This window comes from Ahaetulla prasina, chromosome 1 (genome assembly GCF_028640845.1).
Source record: "Ahaetulla prasina isolate Xishuangbanna chromosome 1, ASM2864084v1, whole genome shotgun sequence".
In the NCBI taxonomy this organism is placed as follows: Eukaryota; Metazoa; Chordata; class Lepidosauria; order Squamata; family Colubridae; genus Ahaetulla; species Ahaetulla prasina.
This window is the reverse complement of record NC_080539.1, coordinates 88,416,831-88,438,877: the sequence shown is the minus strand read 5'-3', so window position 1 is coordinate 88,438,877 and position 22,047 is coordinate 88,416,831. Positions and strand designations below refer to the sequence as shown.

General features: G+C 46.3%; 1 protein-coding gene across 1 annotated transcript in view; it reads right to left on the bottom strand.

Moving 5' to 3' along the window:
* Positions 1-19,754, bottom strand: part of SFT2D1 (SFT2 domain containing 1) — a 30,209-nt gene extending 10,455 nt beyond the window's left edge. The window contains exons 1-5 of the mRNA XM_058167974.1: positions 19,570-19,754; positions 5,157-5,243; positions 1,695-1,777; positions 1,208-1,289; positions 259-294 (exon numbers count right to left, since the gene is read on the bottom strand). Of these exons, the coding sequence (XP_058023957.1) occupies positions 259-294; positions 1,208-1,289; positions 1,695-1,777; positions 5,157-5,243; positions 19,570-19,632 (351 nt within the window). The 5' untranslated portion in view covers positions 19,633-19,754. The remainder of the gene's footprint in view (positions 1-258; positions 295-1,207; positions 1,290-1,694; positions 1,778-5,156; positions 5,244-19,569) is intronic.
* Positions 19,755-22,047: the final 2,293 nt, after the last annotated feature.

Here is a 22,047-nt window from a genome sequence, read left to right as displayed (position 1 = left end):
TGTTATTGTTAATAAACAATATTAAGGTCACTCATGCATGTAGACTTAAATGACATAATATCACTCAATTGACACCTATTTAATAGAATAAAAAACTAGGCAAAATTTACATTTGTGTAATATATTAACTGGGCAAAATTTACATGGTTATAATATATTAAGTTAGACAAAGTAAATCTTAAATAAGACACTAACTACAGTATCCAAAGCAAGTAAATTCAGGCTGAAAAGTAAAGAAGTTTGATCAATACTACTTACCCAAAATGCTGCAAATAACGTGAGGATCAAAGAAAGCTGCCCAAGACAAAACAAGAATGAGATCAATGCATATATAAGTAGGATAGGGTTTGCAGTACTGGTAGTCCTCGACTTAGGGCTGCAGTTGAGATCAGAATTTCTGTTGCTAAGTGATATAGTCATACATAATTAACATCCCATGACTGCATCGCTTAGCAATGGCAATCTCTGCACTTTCTGCTGCCCCTGTTAAGTGAGGATAGTGGGGCATTAAGTGAGCACCTCCTTGCAGCTTCCTGCTGGCTTCCAACAATCAAAATCAGTGGGGTAGCTGGCAGGAATTTCCAAATCCCATGCAAAGGAAGCCAGCAGGCAGGCAAGTGACTTTGCTGGTGGGAAGCTGCCAGGGAAAGTCACAAATCATGATCATGTGATTGCAGGATGCTGCAAAAAGGTGCCATTACATAACTGAAGGGGTGATGGAATGGCCAGAACTTTTGAGGACCAATTAACCACTGCTCAGTCAACACCAATATAACTTTGAACATTTGCTGTACAAGTGATTGTTAACTTCCTGTATTGTCCTAGAACCTCCAAAAGATTCACTGAAATTCTCAGAAAGTTTTGCTACTGATTGGTAACTCTGTCTCATCACCTGGAGAAATTTCAGGAAAGGATAAATATATCTCAGCCACAAAAAATATCACTTAACAAATCAAATAAGTCCAGTCATTCTGCAAATAAGTTAAGGGAATGGAACTGATAAACCCTTTCTAATCATCAATATGCAACCAGAAACATTGGGGGAGAAGGGACAAGAGGGCAAGTGACAAAACATGCAGTGCAGTCCACTGTTTAAGTATTTAAATGCAGCATGTTTATAATTTTGGTGTCACTGTATTTATGAATGGACACTGATATCTGGAACTTATAAAGTTTCTTTTCTTGATTTCAAACAAGCATAACTTACCAGCATAACAATTGTTACAATTAACCTTGTTGGTTCAAACATCTTTTTCAGCTGTTTCACTGGACCCATCAAGAAGCAAGTACTAGTTTGGGGGAAAAAAAGATTTAAAAAAAAATCTCAGTCACAGCTATAGGTTAGGGTCACCCAGTCCCTTTTTGTCCATTTATGGGTATGGCAATAGAATTCAATATTTCTCCTTCATTCCATTCTATATAGCCTGTCCAGCTTTGGATGAAAATGATACAGAGCAAATTTTGAGGGTGTATTCAGGAGATGGGAACTCTTTTCTCCTAATATATGAGTTGAAATTACATTTATTAGTTAAAACCTACAGTTGTCTCTCATCTGCTTTTTTTTTAATCTGATAATTGTAAAAATAAATTTCAAAAGAGCCCCATTCTATATACAGAGAATTATTTGCACTTTGCAAGTAATGTGGAAAACACATCAATCTCATAAAAAAGAGAAGACTACAAAAAGATCGTACCTGGCTAAAGCAGCAATGTTTCCCAAGGTATAGAACACTGCAAAGAGTTTTATTCCACCTGGAAGCCAGAGCAATCCTGTCCCCTGCAGATATACAATTAAAAAAGCGAACTGTGAGGAGATATAGTTTTATTAAAGCAAAAATCAAAACAAATGAGCATTTGTCAGAGCATTATACTTTTCTGACAACTGAACATCCTGGGGTCACCAAGAAGCTGTTAAGTCTTAGTAGGCAACAAATGAAATCAATCTTTATAGAAAAGAATTAAATTTTTTAATGTATTCAGTCCAATTTACAAATACAGGTAGTCCTCATCTTATGATCACAATTGAGCCCAAAATTTCCACTGCTGAACAATACAATGATTAAGTTTCGCCCGATTTTGCACCTGAATTCTTGCCACAGTTGTTACGTGAATTACTGCAATTGTTAAATTAGTAATGTATTTGTTAACGTCGGGCTTCCCCACTGACTTCACTTGTCAGAAGGTTGGAAAAGATGATCACAAAACCCCAGAACACTGCAACTATCATAAATACAGTAATGGCCAAAATTATGGAAACTTTTTGAGAAAAGTGTATTTTTGAGGTTTGATGGCTAATAACATCACTTTTTGGGGAGTTTCAAGATAATCATATTCCACTGCTGGAATGGCCTGGGAATAGCTCAGACTTTAACCCTACTAAAAATCTATGGGGCCAACTAAAGAAACTTGTTAGTCAGAAGCGACCCAGCAATAAAACTCAGTAAATAGAAGCAATCATTCAATCTTGGTTTCACATTATAACAGCTGCAAAACTAAAAGACTTGGTTCACTCCATGGGAAGACATTGTAAGGCTGTAATTCATGCTAAAGATTACCCAACTAAGTATTAATTGATGTAATTTTTGTGTATCTCGTTTTTTCTGCATGTTTCACTTTTCTTCTTTATATTGTAACTGCTATTCTAATAGCAAATCCTTCATAAAAGTAATTGCATTACATTCTTGATTAAATTATCTTTCCATTGATATATAATTTTATGGTACTACTCCAAAAAAAAAATGTTATTAGCTGGTTTTAGAAAATAACACTTTTCCCAAAAGGTTTCCACAATTTTGACCATTACTGTACATACCAGTTGCCAAGTGACTGAATTTTGATCACATGGCCATGGGCATCCTACAATGGTTGTAAGTGTGAAAAATGATCATAAGTCACTTTTTTCAGTGCCATTGCAAGTTTGAATAGTCACTAAATGAATGGTTATAAGTTGGGGACTACCTGTACATACAAATTATTCTCATTGCAATTCATGATTTGGGAGAGATGGATTTCAATAGATTTGAAATTTCAAAGAACACCCTGTATGTATAGAAACAGGAATATTGTAGAGAACAAGGTTTCTAACACACATATCCACAATCAATTAAATCTTAAAAACTACGTCTGACTGAAGTTGGTTCCTATGCCTTAAAGATAACCTGAATCCTGAAGCAAAGTCCTCTGTTCCTTTGTCCCTGAACCTCTGTCAGCCTCTGGGGATAATTCTAGCTGTTAATCAGAGCTGTTAGATTAAAGTACACCCAAGCTCCAGCACTGTTATCTTCTTCTTCTCCACTTCCCAAGAGTTTGCTTTAGTTGTAAAAAAAACCAAACCCAAAGCTTTTTCCCAGCTGTAGGAAGAGCAGGAACATTGGCCTTTGGTTAATGTCAGAGAAGCCAGCCTCCCCCAATGGTGCATCTGACTGAGATGAAGGAATATGTAGCCAACCTTACAAACTGTTTGGCTTTAGACTGGAAAGAAAACTGTAGCATGATGACTAGATTAAAAACATTGCATAAACAGTAATTGAGGGAAGAATAAATACAAAACAAAGCAGATACTAGTCACTGTGCAGTAATTTAAAAGGAAGAAAGTAGCACCACCATTCTGAAAAAGTCTGTTATTCAGTATTATATGAAATACTAATTAATAAGAAGTGATCAAAGCAGTTTCTATGGCTTGACAAATGAAATCCCTAGTATCTACCAGGAGTTTTCTGATAGCCTGAAAAGCTTTTTCTTCCCCCAATGACTTATAAAGATGGCACTAGGTTAAGTCTGCTGCAAATAATTCTATTTAAGAATAATTTGAAGCTATAGTATATATACAAAAGTTTTATATTAAAGAAAGGAAAAAATCTTGTTCTCTGTAACTTGCATTTGCTTTCCCTAACCCAGTGCTCTTCAAACATATTGGCCTATAATCTTTGACACCCTCAAGCCACCATAAATATTTATTTATTTATTGTTTCAATTTCTATACCACCCTTCTCCCAAAGGACTCAGGGCGGTTTACAGCCAAAGTAAAGAAAGTTAATACAATTTTTAGGACCAGTTTAAAAGGAAAATTTAGAGTGGTTGAAGAACTTAAAACCAATAAAACCCCTTATTAAAACTCCACTAGGCCAGTCCTGCACGATGAAACAAAAATGTTTTCAGCTCGTCTCGTGTCGAAAGGTTCGAGGATCAGGGAGTTGACAGATACCTGGTGGTAACTTGTTCCAGAGGGTTGGTGCCCCCACAGAGAAGGCCCTCCCCCTGGGCGCCGCCAGCCGACATTGACTGGCCGACGGCACCCTGAGGAGAACCTCCCTATGGGAGCGCACTGGTCGATGGGAGGTCGCCGGTAGCAGCAGGTGGTCCCGTAAGTAACCCGGTCCTATGCCATGGAGCGCTTTGAAGGTGGTAACTAACACCTTGAATTGCACCTGAAAGACCACCAAAAGCCAATGCAGCCTGCGCAGGAGAGGTGTTATATGGGAGCAACGAGTCGCTCCCTCTATCACCCGCGCGGCCGCATTCTGAACTAATTGGAGTCTTCGGGTGCTCTTCAAGGTAAGCCCCATGTAGAGAGCATTGCAATAGTCCAGACGAGAAGTGACGAGGGCGTGAGTCACTGTGCACAAGGAATCCCGGTGCAACTGGCATATCAGGCGGACCTGGTAAAAAGCTCCTCTGGTGACGGCCGTCAAATGCTCTTCCAACGACAGTTGTGCATCCAGAAGGACGCCCAGATTGCGGACCTTCTCTGTGGGGGGCAATGACTCGTCCCCCACAGACAGCAATGGCCTCAGCTGATTATACCGGGATGCCGGTATCATGTAAATAGCATCATGTAAGATTGAATTTGCGATCTAATACATGCAGAGATCTTGAAGGCTGCCTTATAAAGTTACAAATGTTCTCTTCTGACTGCTTTTTACATAAATGATATCTGGCACATAGAAAATCTGCATCCTAGGAGAAGCTAGTATTTCGATATTGTAAACCAATAGAGGCTACACTGCATACTTTTTCCTAATGTATTGACCAATCATTCTATACCAATTCCATATATCAATGCAACATTTGCCCAAGAACAGAGATGAAAAATAATTAAAACATTATTAATATATAAAGGAGATTTTTTTTCTGTGTTTCGTGAAATATTTACTTACAAGGAGAGAACACAAAATGCCGCTTATAAAACATATTGCAAACCATTTCACACGAGTATTAAAGCTCAGGGATGATCCATCAAGGACCTATGGTTGAAGAAAGAAAGAAATCAGATTTTAATAGGACAGAAATCTTCACTAATAAAACATCTTTATCAATGCAAAAATCAAATTGCTCAAATAAAAACAACTGTAAAAGGTAGATGTTCTTAAAACAACAAGTATTCTTCCACTTCACAAATTGATTTTAAAAATATAGAATAGAATAGAATAGAATAGAATAGAATTTTTATTGGCCAAGTGTGATTGGACACACAAGGAATTTGTCTTGGTGCATATACACAACTTTATATGTAGATATTTATTAATTTTTCCAAAGAGAAGCTTTCATACTCACTTTAAATGCCTAAAAAAATTAAATGAAGAATGGATCCTGGCAAACTAACAAACATATTTTATGTAAAATTATTGAAGTAATCAATTAAAACAACCAGTAGAGATTATATATTTCTATTTGATTTACATGGTATGATAAACAAAATACAGACCAGCTAAATTAGAATGTTATTTATTGGTGCTGAAAGTGCTTTTTTCACAATTCCACTTCTAAAAATAATTCATTACAAACGTTGGGAATAAATGGATGACAACATAATATTTAGGTAGGCATCACTTTCAAATGTGTAAGTTGTTTTTCAAATAATTTAAATTAAACTTAAATGAAATCAAATTTCTTTGATATGTTTAAGAGTATGCATAAACTTATAGAAATTAAATAGGAAAAAAGAACATTCTAAAATTATACACACACCATATATGTATATATCCCAATCAAGTTAGTTATTCACTTGATAGCTGTATACATGAAATACAAATCAGAACAAAAGTTTAATTTCATTATTAAACTAAGTGCAAATGGTCAAAATTTAATTTTTATGTCACTTTTATTGAACATTTGGGAATGTCATTAGTTGAGGTGAATGCATTGTATATTATTATTATTAGTAGTAGTAGTAATAGTAGTATTTGGAGACTATAAAATTGCTAAGGACTTTAAAAGAAAAAAATACACAAGAAATAATATACATTAAACAAAAGCATACAAATAAATGATCTACAACATAATAAAAAGTAACTAAATTCATCAAATAATAACCAAATTAATATTGAATCAAGGCCAAAATGCCTTTCAGACACGCTCTGCTAATAGCAGCTTCTGGAAAGCAATCAGAATTGGAGCCAATTAAATATCCACTGGGAGCTGTTCCAAAGGACTTGTGTAACCACTGAAAAGGAAACACCAATTTGCCTTGGTCCCCTCACCAGTCATCATTAATAGTTTCTCCCGGGTAGGTCAAACTGGTTGGACCATTACCAATGGGAGAATGCAGTCCTGCAATTAGAGGTGCAAAGCCATTCACTGCACCCAGAAGCTTGTTGGAAACCAGTGAAGGGCCCAAATATTGATTGATGATCCCTGGGCTCCTATATTCTAATTCAACTGCAGCTTCTGAAAGATCTTCAAAGAAGCCCCATGCAGAGCATGTAGCAGTGGTCCAAGTGAGCGGTGGTGAGGGCATGAGTTGCTTTAACAAGATCCTTCCACTTAATAGGATCAACAGCTGGTCTAGTAGCTTAAGCTGGAAATCCACTCCATCCCCAGCCATGCCCCCCACCTGCTGTTTCACAGGAGCTGTGGGTTCAGAAGAACCTCCAAGTTGCAGATGTACTCCTTCCAGGTAATGCCATGACAATCAAGAAAAGTCACCCGTTCTTTCCCATTCAGAACTTCAGAACCTTCAGGATTCAATATCACCGTCTGGCCTGGGATAGCAATGTAATGAATGAAACCTTTGGACAACCTCCCATAGGCTTCATGTAAATATAAAAGAACCAATTTTGTGGTATCCCAAAGGATGTAGCAATTAAACTGATCTCCCCTGCCTTCCTCATGCCCAACTAGAACCATTCTCATAGCTTGCAACACACTTAACCCAATCCCTAAAAGCAATCCAGAAGGGCACAATGATCCATAATCATGAAGATAATAGGAGATCTAAAAGGATCAAGGACCTTTTAGAGAGAGATCTAAAAGGACTTCTGCTAGCAGATCCTAAGAAAGGTTAACTATTTATGCAATCAATGCCAATTTTTTTCAGTTCAGAATTTTCCATAAACATGTTTTAAAAATTACAAGGAAATGATTTGTGTTCATTTCCATTTATTTGTTTGGGTCTTAATAAATAATTATATATGCACATAGAAATAATTCTATTATATCAAATTTATAATATCCATTCAATATTAATAGTGGTGTGCAGTTTAATAATCACACAGAGAACAATTAAACAATTAATTAAAACCAAGAAGCAATCAGATAGGTGCAATTAATACAACTTTCTCTGTGATTTGCAAGGCGGCAATTCCTAAAACCAGATCTTAATGCTCAAGAAGACAGTCCACACAAGCACACACATACATACAATTTTTAAAACTGTCACAGTGACTAAAGGCAAATGATTAGACATGGTTTCCCTTATCCATAATAATGAATGGGAAGTTTTAAACTGTAATAGTATACAGCTTACCTTTTCCAGTCCAAATCTTTATCCTTATATAGGCAGCCCAGAGAAAAGAATATTAAAAATTTAACAAATGTACATGTAGGAAAACTGTTCTTCCCTGAATAAGATCTACACATTTCTTAATATTTAGATATTAAATATATATTTAAATAAATAAAATAAATAAATCTAAGAAACTTGTCCATTTTAAATACATCAAACAAATCTCCCTCCCCCAATGCAAATCAGGAGAGTAGGGACTGAGGAAAGAAATATTAACTTAATTGTAGAAGGGAAGATAATTCCTATAATATAGTTTAGAGTATAGTAGTTAGGATCCAATATTAAAAATGGCCAGCTCTGGACTCACATGACATCCTGGAGTTCAAGAATGACCTGGTTAAACATATTGTGCAAACAAACAAACAACAAAAAACATACTCTGTGGTTGCTCTGAAAAAAAATACATCCATGCTGGAATAATTAAGAAAGAATTGAATACAAAACTGGTATTACCAAAATGCCTTTGTATAAATTTTTATTGTATCCACACATTTGGAATATTATGCTATATGAAGTTCTGGTCACAGCAACTCAAAAGCAATATTGCAGAATTTCAAAAGGGACAGAAAACAGGAAAGAAATACAACAGCTTCCTGAAGGAAAACTGAAACTGAACCAGCTTAAAAAAATACCAGAGGGGCATGATAGAATTGTATAAAATATTCATGATATGAAGGACTCCCCCCTCCCCCCCCAGTATTGGACCTCAAAGCATTCCAGTACAATTGAACGATGGCAATTAGGAAAGATAAATGAAAAGTTCTTTGCATTGCACTTAAAACTAAAGATCTCATGATCATAAAATAATGCTGATAACATTTATTGAGAGCAAGATTTTTAATTGATATAAAGTATCTGTCAATATGAATTACTGAAGAATGTGAATATCAGGATATCATTACCTTCATATTTAAGAGGATGGCCCCAAATGAATTAATCTTTAGTTTTACATTAAGCCTTTCCATGACACTCAATTGTCCCATCAACACATGTAAAGGATTCCCACACTGGATCTCTCTGATGGCATTTTTGAATATTTGAGTATTTTACTTAAATCAGCCCTGTTTAATTCTAGAGGCCTCTAGGGGGAAAGAACACTTAAATTAAAATTACTAATTCTTGGTAAATAACATGCATCATTTATATTATTGTTTATACTTTAATTCAGAAATAGGCAGAAAGACAGGAGGGTGCTTGCTACTAGGAAAAGATGTTGGGTATTGATAGGTGGCAGGGAAAATGTTATTTGAAGCTGTTCTTATCTTCAAAAGGAAGGAAAAGACTACCTACAGATCCAATAAGGTTGGCAATGCACAAAACTATGGAATAGATTTATTAATTAATTTATTTATTTATTAATCATATTTATATACCGCCCTATCTCCCGAAGGACTCAGGGCGGTTTACAGGCACTTAAAAATACATAATACATAAATACAATATAAAAACAATTAAAAAACTTATTCTAAAGCCCGTTATTAAAATATAAAAACAGAACCCAATTAAAACCCATAAATTTAAAATCTAGCTCAGTCCTGCACAATTAAATAGGTATGTTTTAAGCCCGCGGCGGAAGGTCCGAAGGTCCGAAAGCTGACGAAGTCCGGGGGGTAGTTCGTTCCAGAGGGTGGGAGCCCCCACAGAGAAGGCCCTTCCCCTGGGCGCCGCCAGACGACATTGCCTCGCTGACGGCACCCTGAGGAGACCCTCTCTATGAGAGCGCACGGGTCGGTGAGAGGTATTCGGTAGCAGTAGGCGGTCCCGTAAATAACCCGGCCCAATGCCATGGAGCGCTTTAAAGGTGGTCACCAGAACCTTGAAGCGCACCCGGAAGGCCACAGGTAGCCAGTGCAGTCTGCGCAGGATGGGTGTCATCACGGGAGCCACGAGGGCTCCGTCTATCACCAGCGCAGCCGCATTCTGGACTAACTGTAGCCTCCGGATGCCCTTCAAGGGAGCCCCATGTAGAGAGCATTGCAGTAATCCAGGCGAGGCGTCACGAGTGCGTGGGTGACTGTGCATAGGGCATCCCGGTCCAGAAAGGCGCAACTGGCGTACCAGGCGAACCTGGTAAACGCTCTCCTGGAGACGGCCGTCAAATGATCTTCTAGAGACAGCCGTTCATCCAGGAGGGCGCCTAAGTTGCGAACCCTCTCCATCGGGGCCACTGACTCGCCACCGATGGTCAGCCGGATTTAGCTGACTGTACCGGGATGCCGCATCCACAGCCACTCTGTCTTGGCGGGATTGAGCTTGAGCCTGTTTCTCCCCATCCAGACCCGTCGGCCTCCAGACACCGGGACAGCACTTGATAACCGTTGGGGTGGTCCGGTGTAGAGAAGTACAGCTGGGTGTCATCCGCATACAGCTGGTACTTCACACCGAAACCACTTATGATCTCACCCAGCGGCTTCATGTAGGTGGTAAACAGTAGGCGAGAGGATCGCCCCCTGCGGCACCCCACAAGTGAGGCGCCCCGGGGCCGACCTCTGCCCCCCTGTCAACACCGACTGCGACCGGGAGACGACTTCCGGTGTCCGGTGGCAACGGACATCTGGAAGGCTTCTCCTGCCTCCAGTGTCCGAATCCGGCCGCCGCCGGGGCCCCTAGGGGCCAGGTGGTCCGAAAAGGACACCTGCCGCACGGACGGCTCGCCAGGGGTCTCCCAGCCGACATACAGGACTGGGGGGACCGATGCTGGCGCGTCCTAGGCTCGGCGGGCTTTGGCGGCCACAGGCCGCGGCCTTTAACTTGGTCGTCGCCTGGGCCGCTGTGCCCGGTGAGACCGGGGCTTTGGATTTATAATTGCAGCAGCCTGGTGGTGAACAGGGAACGGAGAAGAATTGAGGAATGAAGAAGGGAAGGGGATATCGGCAAACGTGGTGGAGTACTCCGGTGCGGGGGTTTTCTCCCCTGCGACTGGAAGGAGTACGAATCACTTTGGAGAGAGGAGAACTTAAAATAACAAGATTACGGTTTTGTGGAGCTCTGGAGAAGAGGTGATGGAGAAATTTAGGAGGGAGGGTTTGAGGCCCCCCCTCCCTCTGGGGAACAATGGTGGCGTCCAGCTTCCGCCTTCACTATGAGAATCTTGATGACATCACTTCCCTTCGGCTTCCTGGTTGATTAACTGTACTCTGGACTCGTTGCTCCTGTGAGTGCCCCCTGGTGGATCCGGAGGAAATTATAAGGATACTGTGCTTGCCTGAGGATTTTGAAAATTTTTTTTTAAATGGCAAAAGGTCAGAGACCAACTGCTGGAGAAATGGAGAGAATTCTGGAAAAGTTATCTAATATGGACAAGAAACTGGATGAAATAAGAGCAGAAATTGTGACTATCCAAAAGGATTTAAAGGATACTCAACAAGTCTCAGCAGAAAATAAGCAGAAAGTGGAAGGTCTGGAGGGTGAGATGCGGGCAGTGCAGAAAAGAGGGGAGACGACAAGCAATGCTGTGCTTGGACTACAGATGGATAAAATGTCTTATTTCCTTAGGTTTCAAAATTTGGAAGAAGTGGACCAAGAAGACTTGAGAGATGTTGTGACTAAACTGTTGGGAGAATTTCTTGGGAGAGGTGTTGATTTTATGAATTGGGATGTGGATCGAGTTTATAGAGTTAATTCACAATATGCACGCACGCATGCAGTTCCTAGAGAGGTTCATGTCAAATTTGTGAAAAGAGAGACGAGAGATGAAATTCTTAGAAAACATAGGAGTGGGGCACTGACTTATAGGGGCAGGGAGATAGCCATTCTGAGGCAGATTCCCAGACAGGTACGTGAAATGAGAAAGAAATATTACTTTTTATCAAGCAAATTGTACCAGAAGGGAGTGGGCTTCAGATGGCTGATGCCAGAGGGATTGATGATTTTCCGGGAGGGCATTACGAAAAAAATTAGTACAATTGCGGAGGCTGCGGCCTACGTGGAGGAACACAAAGCCCTCCTGGATTTAAATGATCCAGGAATTGAAGAAGGGGAGGTTATAGACCATGGGGCGGAGGCGGGTGCCGCTGTTGCGGCCCTGGAATTGGGTCAGGCTGAGCCCAGAGTTCTGAGATCCAAAACTAGGAAGTGACAAAGATATTTGGTATTGTGTTGGTTTTCCTTATTCTCTTTCGTATGATATTCTGATTATTCTTGACCCTTCCTTATTGTGTATGTAAGATTGAAACTTAGCTACTTCGTATCACCTGCTTGCCATATGGCTGTTGTATGTGTTTAAAATTTTGAGTAAAATTCTTATCATGTATAAGAAAAATGAAAATTTACCATACCTGATATGTATTTGCATAAATCTTTTTTGACCAATAAAAACTTTTTATAAAAAAAAAAAAAAAAAAAAACACCGACTGCGACCGGTCGGAGAGATAGGAGGAGAACCACCGATAAACGGTGCCTCCCACTCCCAATCCCTCCAACCGGCGCAGCAGGATACCATGGTCGATGGTATCGAAAGCCGCTGAGAGGTCTAATAGGACCAGGGCAGAGGAACAACCCCTATCCCTGGCCCTCCAGAGATCATCCACCAACGCGACCAAAGCCGTCTCCGTGCTGTAACCGGGCCGGAAACCGGACTGGAACGGGTCTAGATAGACAGTTTCCTCCAGGTGTAAGGGAAACTGATATGCCACCATACTCTCTACAACCTTCGCCGGGCAAGGTTGGAGACCGGACGATAATTACCTAAAACAGCCGGGTCCAGGAAGGCTTCTTGAGGAGGGCCTCACCACCGCCTCTTTCAAGGCGGCCGGAAGACGCCCTCCACCAAAGAAGCGATCGTAATCGCCTGGAGCCAGCCTCGTGTCACCTCCCGAGTGGCCAGCACCAGCCAGGAGGCACGGGTCCAGTAAACACGTGGTGGCATTCAGCCTACCCAACAACCTGTCCATGTCCTCGGAGCCACAGGGTCAAACTCATCCCAGACAATATCGCCAAGACCACCTCGAACATCTCACCCGTCACGCAATCTTGGTCCAGACCATCCCGGTTGAACGATTTTATCGTATAGATAACCGTTAAACTCCTCAGCACGTCCCTGCACGGGTCATCCGCTCCCCTGGTGTAGGAGGGAGCGAGTCACCCAAACAGGGCGGCTGGGCGGTTATCTGCCGATGCAATGAGGGAGGAGGCGTAGCTCGCCTCGCTTCCCTCAATGCCACTAGGTAAGTCCTAGTATAGGACTTCACTAGTGTCCGATCAGCTTCGAACGGCTAGACCTCCAGGAACTCTAGGCGCCTTCTCCGCGCTTCATCCCTCTCAGCTCCTCGGAGAACCAAGGAGCCGGTTGGGACCTGCGCCGGGTCAGAGGTCGCAAAGGCACGACACGGTCTAAGGCCCCGCGCGCCCGCTCCCAGGCCGCAACAAGTTCCTCAACCGAGCCGTGAGCCAGACCCTCAGGAAATGGCCCAAGCTCCGTCCGGAACCCATCCGGGTCCATCAGGCGCCTGGGACGGAACCAACGATCGGCTCCGCCTCCCTGCGGTGGTGAATGGCGGTCAGAAAGTCCAGGCGAAGAAGAGAGTGATCTGACCATGACAAAGGTTCAATGACTATTTCCTTTAAGTCCAGATCTCTCAACCACTGACCAGAGACAAAATCAGGTCCAGAGTGCCACCCCAATGTGAGTAGGGCCATCAACTACTTGGGTCAGGTCCAAGGCCGTCATGGAAGCCATGAACTCCCGAGCTGCCGTCGATGACGAGCCGGAAGATGGCAGTTAAAGTCCCCATGACTAAAAGTCTGGGGGTCTCAACTGCCACCCCAGCCAGCACCTCCAGGAGCTCGGGCAGGGCGGCTGTCACGCAGCAAGGAGCCAGGTACGTGACCAGCAAGCCCATCTGACACCTATGACCCCACCTCACAAAGAGGGATTCACACCCGGCAATCTGAGGTACAGTGGTCTCCCTCGGCTCTAGACTCTCTTTAATAACAACCGCCACCCCCCCACCCCTACCCTGGGCCCTCGGCTGATGGAATGCACGGAAACCCGGTGGGCACATCTCGACCAGGGGCACGCCCCCTTCAGTGCCCAACCAGGTCTCCGTAACGCCTATAATATCCGCGGCACCCCCCTGAATCAGATCATGTATTAGGGGGGCCTTATTGGCCACGGACCGTGCTGTATAACATCAGACGAAGGCCCAGGCTCTGAGGGTCTTGACCACCCGGGGAACGGGAGAAGGGAGGGGGATCGGGGCGCGCGATCGCCTGCAGACATCGAGCGCGCGCCCCCCCAGAACGATACGGTCCCCCCCTTCCGCCATATCTGCCCCTCCCACTTACCGTGCAAATGGAACCACCCTCACCAAAAGGAACGCAATCCCCTATAACCTCCGAACCCATTACTAACCGCCACGAGCGCAAGGACTGGCTCCCACCCGCGGGCTACTCCCAATACCCGCCCTAACCTCCCACCCCTCCCGACGGGTTCTCTCCCCTACCCGTCGAATCCTCCCCTCCCAACCCTTAAAATCCCCATTAAAACTCCCTTAAAAATTTCTTAAAACAACTAATTAAAAGCCCCTAAGCCTCCTATTTTTAGCATGCCACCTCGGGCTCCAAAGCCCGTCCTCAAGGTGGGCCTCGATAGTATGGAGGCCAAACCCGCGAGAGAGGGGCATCTCGCAGGGCAAGAAGGTCAGCCGAAACGTCGCATCACCAAGAAAGTCCGCAGGAGGCCCATCCTGGGCCGGTCAAGATGGTAACAGATGATACAGTGACCACAACCGGTCTGTCAGTCAGTCCTGATGGGAAGCAGTCAATAGTGATCCTCGTGGGGTAGAAAACAAAACCACTCATTCAGTCAGTTCGCCACCGGCCTATAAATAGACAGGGGGGGACTAAGGAAGAGGGAGGGGGGGGGGGGCGGACCGATGGTAGAGATGTTAAACAGGCCGTCCGCCACCTTGAAGCGCCGAGGTAGGCCGCCACCGCCACCTCCGCCCGCCGCCACCAAAGCGCCCCATCGCCGCCGATGAGGCCACCGACATCCCCCAACTAGGAAGGGACGCCAGTCACTCCACCGACGCCAGCGCCAGACGAAAAGCCAGGCCGCCACCGCCGCCAGAAAACCAACAAAGGCCGACGGGGCCCGGTAGGCCCTCCAGATCTCCACTGGGCGCAACTCCTCCGGGGCTCCGGGGCTCCTCCCCTCGCCCCCGAAGTCGCCCGTCATCCATCTTCCTCCACGACTGAAGCCTCCTCCATCAGGGCGGGGATCTAAGGGGGCCCAAGGTGTCAGGCCCCGCCGCCGCCGCCGCCGCCGCCGCCAGAAAAAAGGCCGGTGGCAGCCCGGCAAGCCGCAGGCCGCCCAGCAAGCCGCCCGGCTAGCTGCCAGGGCCGCCACTGCTTCCTCCCACGGGCAGGGTCCGAGGGGGCCCTGAACATCAGAGACCCCCGCCGCCGCCGCCGCCGCCGCCGCCGCCAGACCGCCGAAAAGGCCGGTGGCAGCCCGGCAAGCCGCAGGCCGCCCAGCAAGCCGCCCGCAAGCCGGCAAGCCGCCCGCCAGCCGCCATGACCACCGCTGCAGCAGGACGCCCGGGGCTCCTCCCAACGCCCGGAGTCGCCCTGCGCCAAGTCACCCTCCTCCGGGTGACTGGATGCTCCTCCATCAGGTCCGGGGCCCAAGATGTCACCAAGGCCCCCAGAACGACACGGTCCCCCTTCCGCCATATCTGCCCCTCCCACTTACCGTGCAAATGGAACCACCTCACCAAAAGGAACGAATCCCCTATAACCTCCGAACCCATTACTGAACCGCCACGAGCAAGGACTGGCTCCCACCCGCGGGCTACTCCCAATACCCGCCCTAACCTCCCACCCCTCCCCGACGGGTTCTCTCCCCTACCCGTCGAATCCCTCCCCCCCCCTCCCAACCCTTAAAATCCCCATTAAAACTCCCCTTAAAAAATTTCTTAAAACAACTAATTAAAAAGCCCCTAAGCCTCCTATTTTTAGCATGCCACCTCTCGGGGCTCCAAAGCCCGTCCTCAAGGTGGGCCCTCGATAGTATGGAGGGCCAAACCCGCGAGAGAGGGGCGTCTCGCAGGGCAAGAAGGTCAGCCGCCGTAAACGTTCGCATCACCAAGAAAGTCCGGCAGGAGGCCCATCCTGGGCCGGTCAAGATGGTAACAGATGATACAGTGACCACAACCGGTCTGTCAGTCAGTCCTGATGGGAAGCAGTCAATAGTGATCCTCGTGGGGTAGAAAACAAAACCACTCATTCAGTCAGTTCGCCACCCACCTATAAATAGTCAGGGGTGGACTAAGGAAGAAGGAGAGGGGGGGGGCGGACCGATGGTAGAGATGTTAAACAGGCCGTCCGCCACCTTGAAGCGCCGAGGTAGGCCGCCGCCGCCGCCGCCGCCGCCGCCGCCGCCGCCACCAAAGCGCCCCATCGCCGCATGAGGCCACCGACATCCCCCAACAAGGAAGGGACGCCAGTCACTCCACCGACGCCAGCGCCAGACGAAAAAGCCAGGCCGCCACCGCCGCCGGGCCGCCAGAAAACCAACAAAGGCCGACGGGGGCCCGGTAGGCCCTCCAGATCTCCACTGGGCACAACTCCTCCTCCGGGGCTCCGGGGCTCCTCCCCTCGCCCCTGGAGTCACCCGTCATCCATCTTCCTCCCCGACTGAAACCTCCATCAGGGCGGGGATCTAAGGGGCCCAAGATGTCAAAGGCCCCTGCCGCCGCCGCCGCCGCCAGACCGCCGAAAAAAGGCCGGCGGCAGCCCGGCAAGCCGCAGGCCGCCCAGCAAGCCGCCCGGCTAACTGCCAGGGCCGCCACTGCTTCCTCCCACGGGCGGGGTCCAAGGGGGCCCTGAACATCAGAGACCCCCCGTCGCCGTCGCTGCCGTCGCCGCCGCCGCCGCCGCCGCCGCCGCCGCCGCCGCCGCCAGCCGCCATGACCCCCGCTGCAGCAGGCCGCCCCGGGGCCCCCCCCACCGCCCCCCGGAGCCGCCCTGCGCCAAGTCACCCCTCCTCCGGGTGACTGGATGCTCCTCCATCAGGTCCGGGGGCCCAAGATGTCACCAAGGCCCCCCCCAGAACCGGACAGGACCCGAAAAGGCCCACTGCCGCTCCCCCGATCAGCAGGGCGGCGCCATCTTGGACATGCTCAGTAGGCTATTAAGCAAACAATTTGTGAATATTTAGAAAGCAATACATGATAGGAGGAAGCATTAATTTATCAAAAATAAATAACGCCAGTTTACTTGATCTCCATTTTTGATAAATACTCAATCACAGGAATGCAGTGGACATGGTTGTCTGAAAAATTTCTCTTGGAATTTTAATAGAAAAAAATATCAAAATATGGGCTGGACCATGCTATCTTATTTTCCCATTCAGCTGTGTTTGATTCTTGGAGATCGCCTGGAAAAAGTCCTGCAAGGTTTTTCAGAAGGGGTTTTCCCTTACCTCCCTAAGACTGAGAAAAGTGATTAGCCCAAGGTTGCCCAGATGGCTTTGTGTCCAAACAAGGATTAAAACTCAGTCTCTTGGTTTCTAGCCTGATGTCTTAACAAGTCCACCAGACTGGCTCTTTATGTTATCATTAGGTGGCTACAAAGCGGCTTGAACAATCAGACCCATTAAGTGCCTGTGAATGGCTTGCATCAACCTGGAAGTGATGACTGCAGGGTTATAATCTGTGCAATATCAAAGAGCATATGTTATGGGGAGCTATGTCAGGTAACAACACATGTGCAATGGATAGATCAAAGATGAACAGGAACCAGCAGTGTGATACAGTTGCAAAAAATGCAATCCATATCTACATTGAATAAGTACAGTGAAGACCAAGATAAGCCATTGCTCCTCTATTTGTGATGGCCATGCTGCACCTAGAACATTGCATCAAACTCTGGGTACTATATTTAGGAAAAATGATAGCAAACAGCTATGCATCCAGAAGATAACAGTCCAAATGATAAAGGACCTGAAAGGAAAGCTTACCAGAAATGATTGGGAGCATATGGTACTTTTAGCCAGAAGAAGAGAAATATCTAGTGAAACTTGACAGTTAACTTCAGGTATTGGAAAAACTAATATGTGAGATATGGTTAACAATGTTCAGAGTCGTCCCAGATACCAGGACAAACAATGTATTTACAGTACAAGGAAGTACATTTCATTACAATATCAGTAAAAAAATATTTTTGGCCAGAACAGCTGTTCAACAATAGATTGCCTTGTGATTAAACAGAATCTGGATAGAGATCTATCAAAAGCTGTATTGCACTTTCTGAAGCATTTCATTTCAGCTCCATATAACACAGCAGAAACTCCTCAGACTGCCAACAGCTTTCCAAGATTTCCAATGGCAGTCTTTCCCAAACATGCTCGGGAGACCTAAAATCTGATAATCTCTACCATTCTGCTCATGGCCTCCTCAACAGAACCAACCCACATGGCGAAAAGCTGACAACAAACTCACCCTGACCCATCACCGTCTGGATCTGCCATAATGGAAAGAATATTTTTCAAGATGAACAGAAAAGCTGTTACAATTTACAGATCTTTCCCTCTTGTCTTCCAAAGTAATACAAGTTTTCACTTTCATCCAGCAGGCAATAACTTCCCTAAAACATCTCCAACTTGGTTTTAATCAAATTTTTTTGTTTTTAGCCATATTGCTTTTTTTTTTTGTTCCTTGCTGGCATTCAGACTTGTAAAAGCTGTTGTGGCAGGAGGAGCAGAAAGACACTTTATCCAGCTAATTCAGAGCAGCCTAGATTGAGCTTTCCTAGCCTACCATTTCCCCCGTGTACAAATAACATAGTCCACACTGACAGGGACTATGCTAGATGGAGCCTATGATCCAGGGCAGGGGTCTCCAACCTTGGCAACTTTACACCTTGCAGACTTCAACTCCCAGAATTCTGGGAGTTGAAATCCGCAAGTCTAGAGGTGGGTTTCAGCAGGTTCTGACCAGTTCTGGAGAACTGGTAGCAGAAATTTTGAGAACTGTAAACTGTAGTAAAAATTCTGACTGGCCCCTCCCCCATCTATTCTCTGCCTCCCAGGTTCCAGCTGATTGGGAGGAAATGGGGATTTTGCAGTAACCTTCCCCTGGATTGGGGAGGGAATGGAGATTTTACAGTATCCTTCCCCTGCTACACCCACCAAGCCATGCCTATCAAACCAAGCCACATCCACAGAACCGGTATTAAAAAAATTTGAAACCCACTACTGCACAAATCGTAAAGTTGCCAAGGTTGGAGACTCCTGAACCAGGGAATGTAGAGGCGGCCAGTCTGGCCAAATGGACAAACTCCATGTACAGCGGTGCCATCCGTACTGCTTAGAACAGATCCTCCATTTGCGCTCGCGAGTCGCTTATTTCTTTATTTGTCGAGTACGTATTAGATCAGGGGTCTCCAACTTTGATCCCTTTAAGACTTGTGGACTTCAACTCCCAGAGTCCCTCAGCCAGCAAAGCTGGCTGGGGCATTCTGGGAGTTGAAGTCCACAAGTCTTAAAGGGACCAAGATTGGAGACCCCGTATTAGATGATATATATATAAGTATAAGCATGAAGTGAATACATAAAATGAATACACTTAAAGGGAACATTAGGACAGGAACGGTAGGCACGCTAGTGCTCTTATGCTTGCTCTCGAGTAACGACAGGCAGGAATAGGAACGCTGCGTTAATCCTGAGGAAGCCGGGCAATCCCGGCAGGGCGCCCCGAAAACCCGGCCAGAAACCTCGCAGGTAAAGCGGGAAACACGAAGGGACTCTCTCGCCTTCCCGACCCCCTCCGACCCCCAAGCCACACCTGCGTTGTCAGGCCCTGCTCCTCGTCATCCTCTCCTCTCAGCACCCGCCGCAGCTTCTCCATCGCCGCGACAGCACCCTCCGCGCCTCTGATCCCTTCCAAAAACAACCCCACCAAACCTCGTCGAGGCTCAGCGCTTCGGTTGCAACGGCTCCTCCTAAGGCAGCTTCGAAACGGAAACTGGGAGAACGGAACCGGAAGTCAGGGGAAGGGGAGGAGCCGGGAAACATTCCTGTGAATGGACTGTCTCGCCTCGTTTCTTGATTGCTGACGGATGTGGTTTCCAGGATAAGCCGCTTGCCCCGCTCCCCGTATATGCTGGTTGAAGAGCGGCCTCAGAATACTTCTCCACGAATAAATGCTCGGTTATTCGACTGTTTGTGATACAGTCAGTGCTTCTGAAGCGGCCACTATTCCAACATTTACGGTGGGCCACTGTCAATCCGGCTACCTGGCCAAAGTGATCCAAGGAAAACGGGTAACTCGCCGAGACAAGCTACGTTACAGAGCTGCTCTATGAAGGGCTGCTGTTTCATTGGGTTGGGGACGCGGCTTGAAAGGTACAGTTTGTAACAGTATAACATTAACAAAGTTGGAAGGGACCTTGGAGGTCATCTAGCCCAACCTCCTGCTCACGCAGGATTTTGTCAGGCTACCCAAACTATGTGACGAAAATGGGATTGTCTGTGGAGATTCTCAGTCATCCAGGTCATGGTTGTCCCAAAGGTGCTTTTTCAAGAAGGCAACTGAACTTTGTTTTTTCTTTGAAGACGTTTTGCTTATCAGAAATGGAATGTCTTCAAAGAAAAAACAGAAAGTCTGTTTGCCTCCCGAAAAAGCACCTTTGGGACAAAAATGGGATTTTAATCCTGCTCATTATTGATGGGGCAAAGGGCCATTCCATTCCCTTAATTAAAAATGTGATATAAACATAGTACCTAGTACAATAGTATCTGTGTAAAGAATCGGTTAGAATCTGGCGTCTAAAAATAAACAGAATAAACAAATGTCTTCAGTAGGATTGTCACAGAATACGCAGAATGTAACGATAGATTATGTATTATCAATTATCATTATTTATAAATAGAATAGAATAGAATAGAATAGAATTTTATTGGCCAAGTGTGATTGGACACACAAGGAATTTGTCTTGGTGCATATATGAATAGACAGTGCATATATGAATAGACAGCCTGAAACCATTTATTTAATGCTCCAATCAGTTTTTTCTGTTGCCTCATCTTATGCCAAAGGTGCTTCTTTCAAGAGGCAACTGGACTTTCTGGTTTTTCTTTGAAGACGCTTCGCTTCTTATCCAATAAGCTTCTTCAGTTCTCTCATCTTGTCTCAACCTCCCATTCATGTATCCTAACCGAATATTATCACCCCCACCCCCACCCCATTCATTCAGAGCATTGTATAGTTTCCTCCTGCATTTCTCTGGTTCTTTCATTCCATTGCACTCTGGCGTGTAATTTATATTAATCACCAAGCCACCAAGCAATCTAGATCAGGGGTGTCCAAAGTTTTTGGAGTGAGAGCCAAATACAGAAAAATAAGCAAAGGCCCGGGCCACGGGGGGCTAAAATTTTTTGTACCAGTTCTGTGGGCGTGGCTTATTTTGGGGTGTGGCTTGGTGGTCATGTGACTGGTGGGCGTGGCTAACTCCTCATGTGACTGAGTGGATGTGGCTATGGGCATAGAAACCTAAATACATAGAGACCTAAATACTGACAGCGGCTACCAGTAATCCTCGGCTTGCAACCACTCATTTAGCGACCAATACAACAGCACTGAAAAAAGTGACTTACCACCAGTCTTTGCATTTATGACCTTCGCAGCATCCCCAGTTACATCAAAAGTCAAGCTTTTGGCAACCAGCATGTATTTACTGGGGATTTTCCGCCGTCCGTCGCGAACTCTCTTCCCACTGAGGGAGACACAGCAGCCAATGGAGGGACTCCGGGGAGGCCCAGGCGAGGCCCGCACCGCTTCCTCGCAGCCACTCAGGTGTGCCACGCGGCTCCCACCCAGGCCAGAAAGGGACGGGGCTAACTAGGGGGCGAGAGTGGGCGGGCACCAGCCCCTCCTCCGAACGCCGAGTGGCGGCGCGGCGGCAGCGCGGCGGCAGCGCGGCAGCCAATGGGAGCGGGCGAGCTCGGCGCGTCACGGGCCGCACACGGGCCCGCGGCTGAGGTAAAGCGGAGCGTGTGGCGGGCGCCGCGCGCTGCTTCGGGCGGCGCATGGAGGCGATGCCTTGCCGCGACCGGCGCGTGGTGGGCCAGCGGGGCAGAGGCCGGGATGCCGGCGGCGGCGGCGGGCCTCGGCAGCTGCGCCGCCGACCCGGCCCGGGCAGCGGTGACAGCCTGAGCCGGACAGCAGCAGCAGCAGCAGCGCGGCGGCAGCAGATGCTGCTGCGCTGGCGGGAACGGCTGCTGTGCGGGCGACGGGGGCGCTGAGGAGGCCACGGCCACGTCG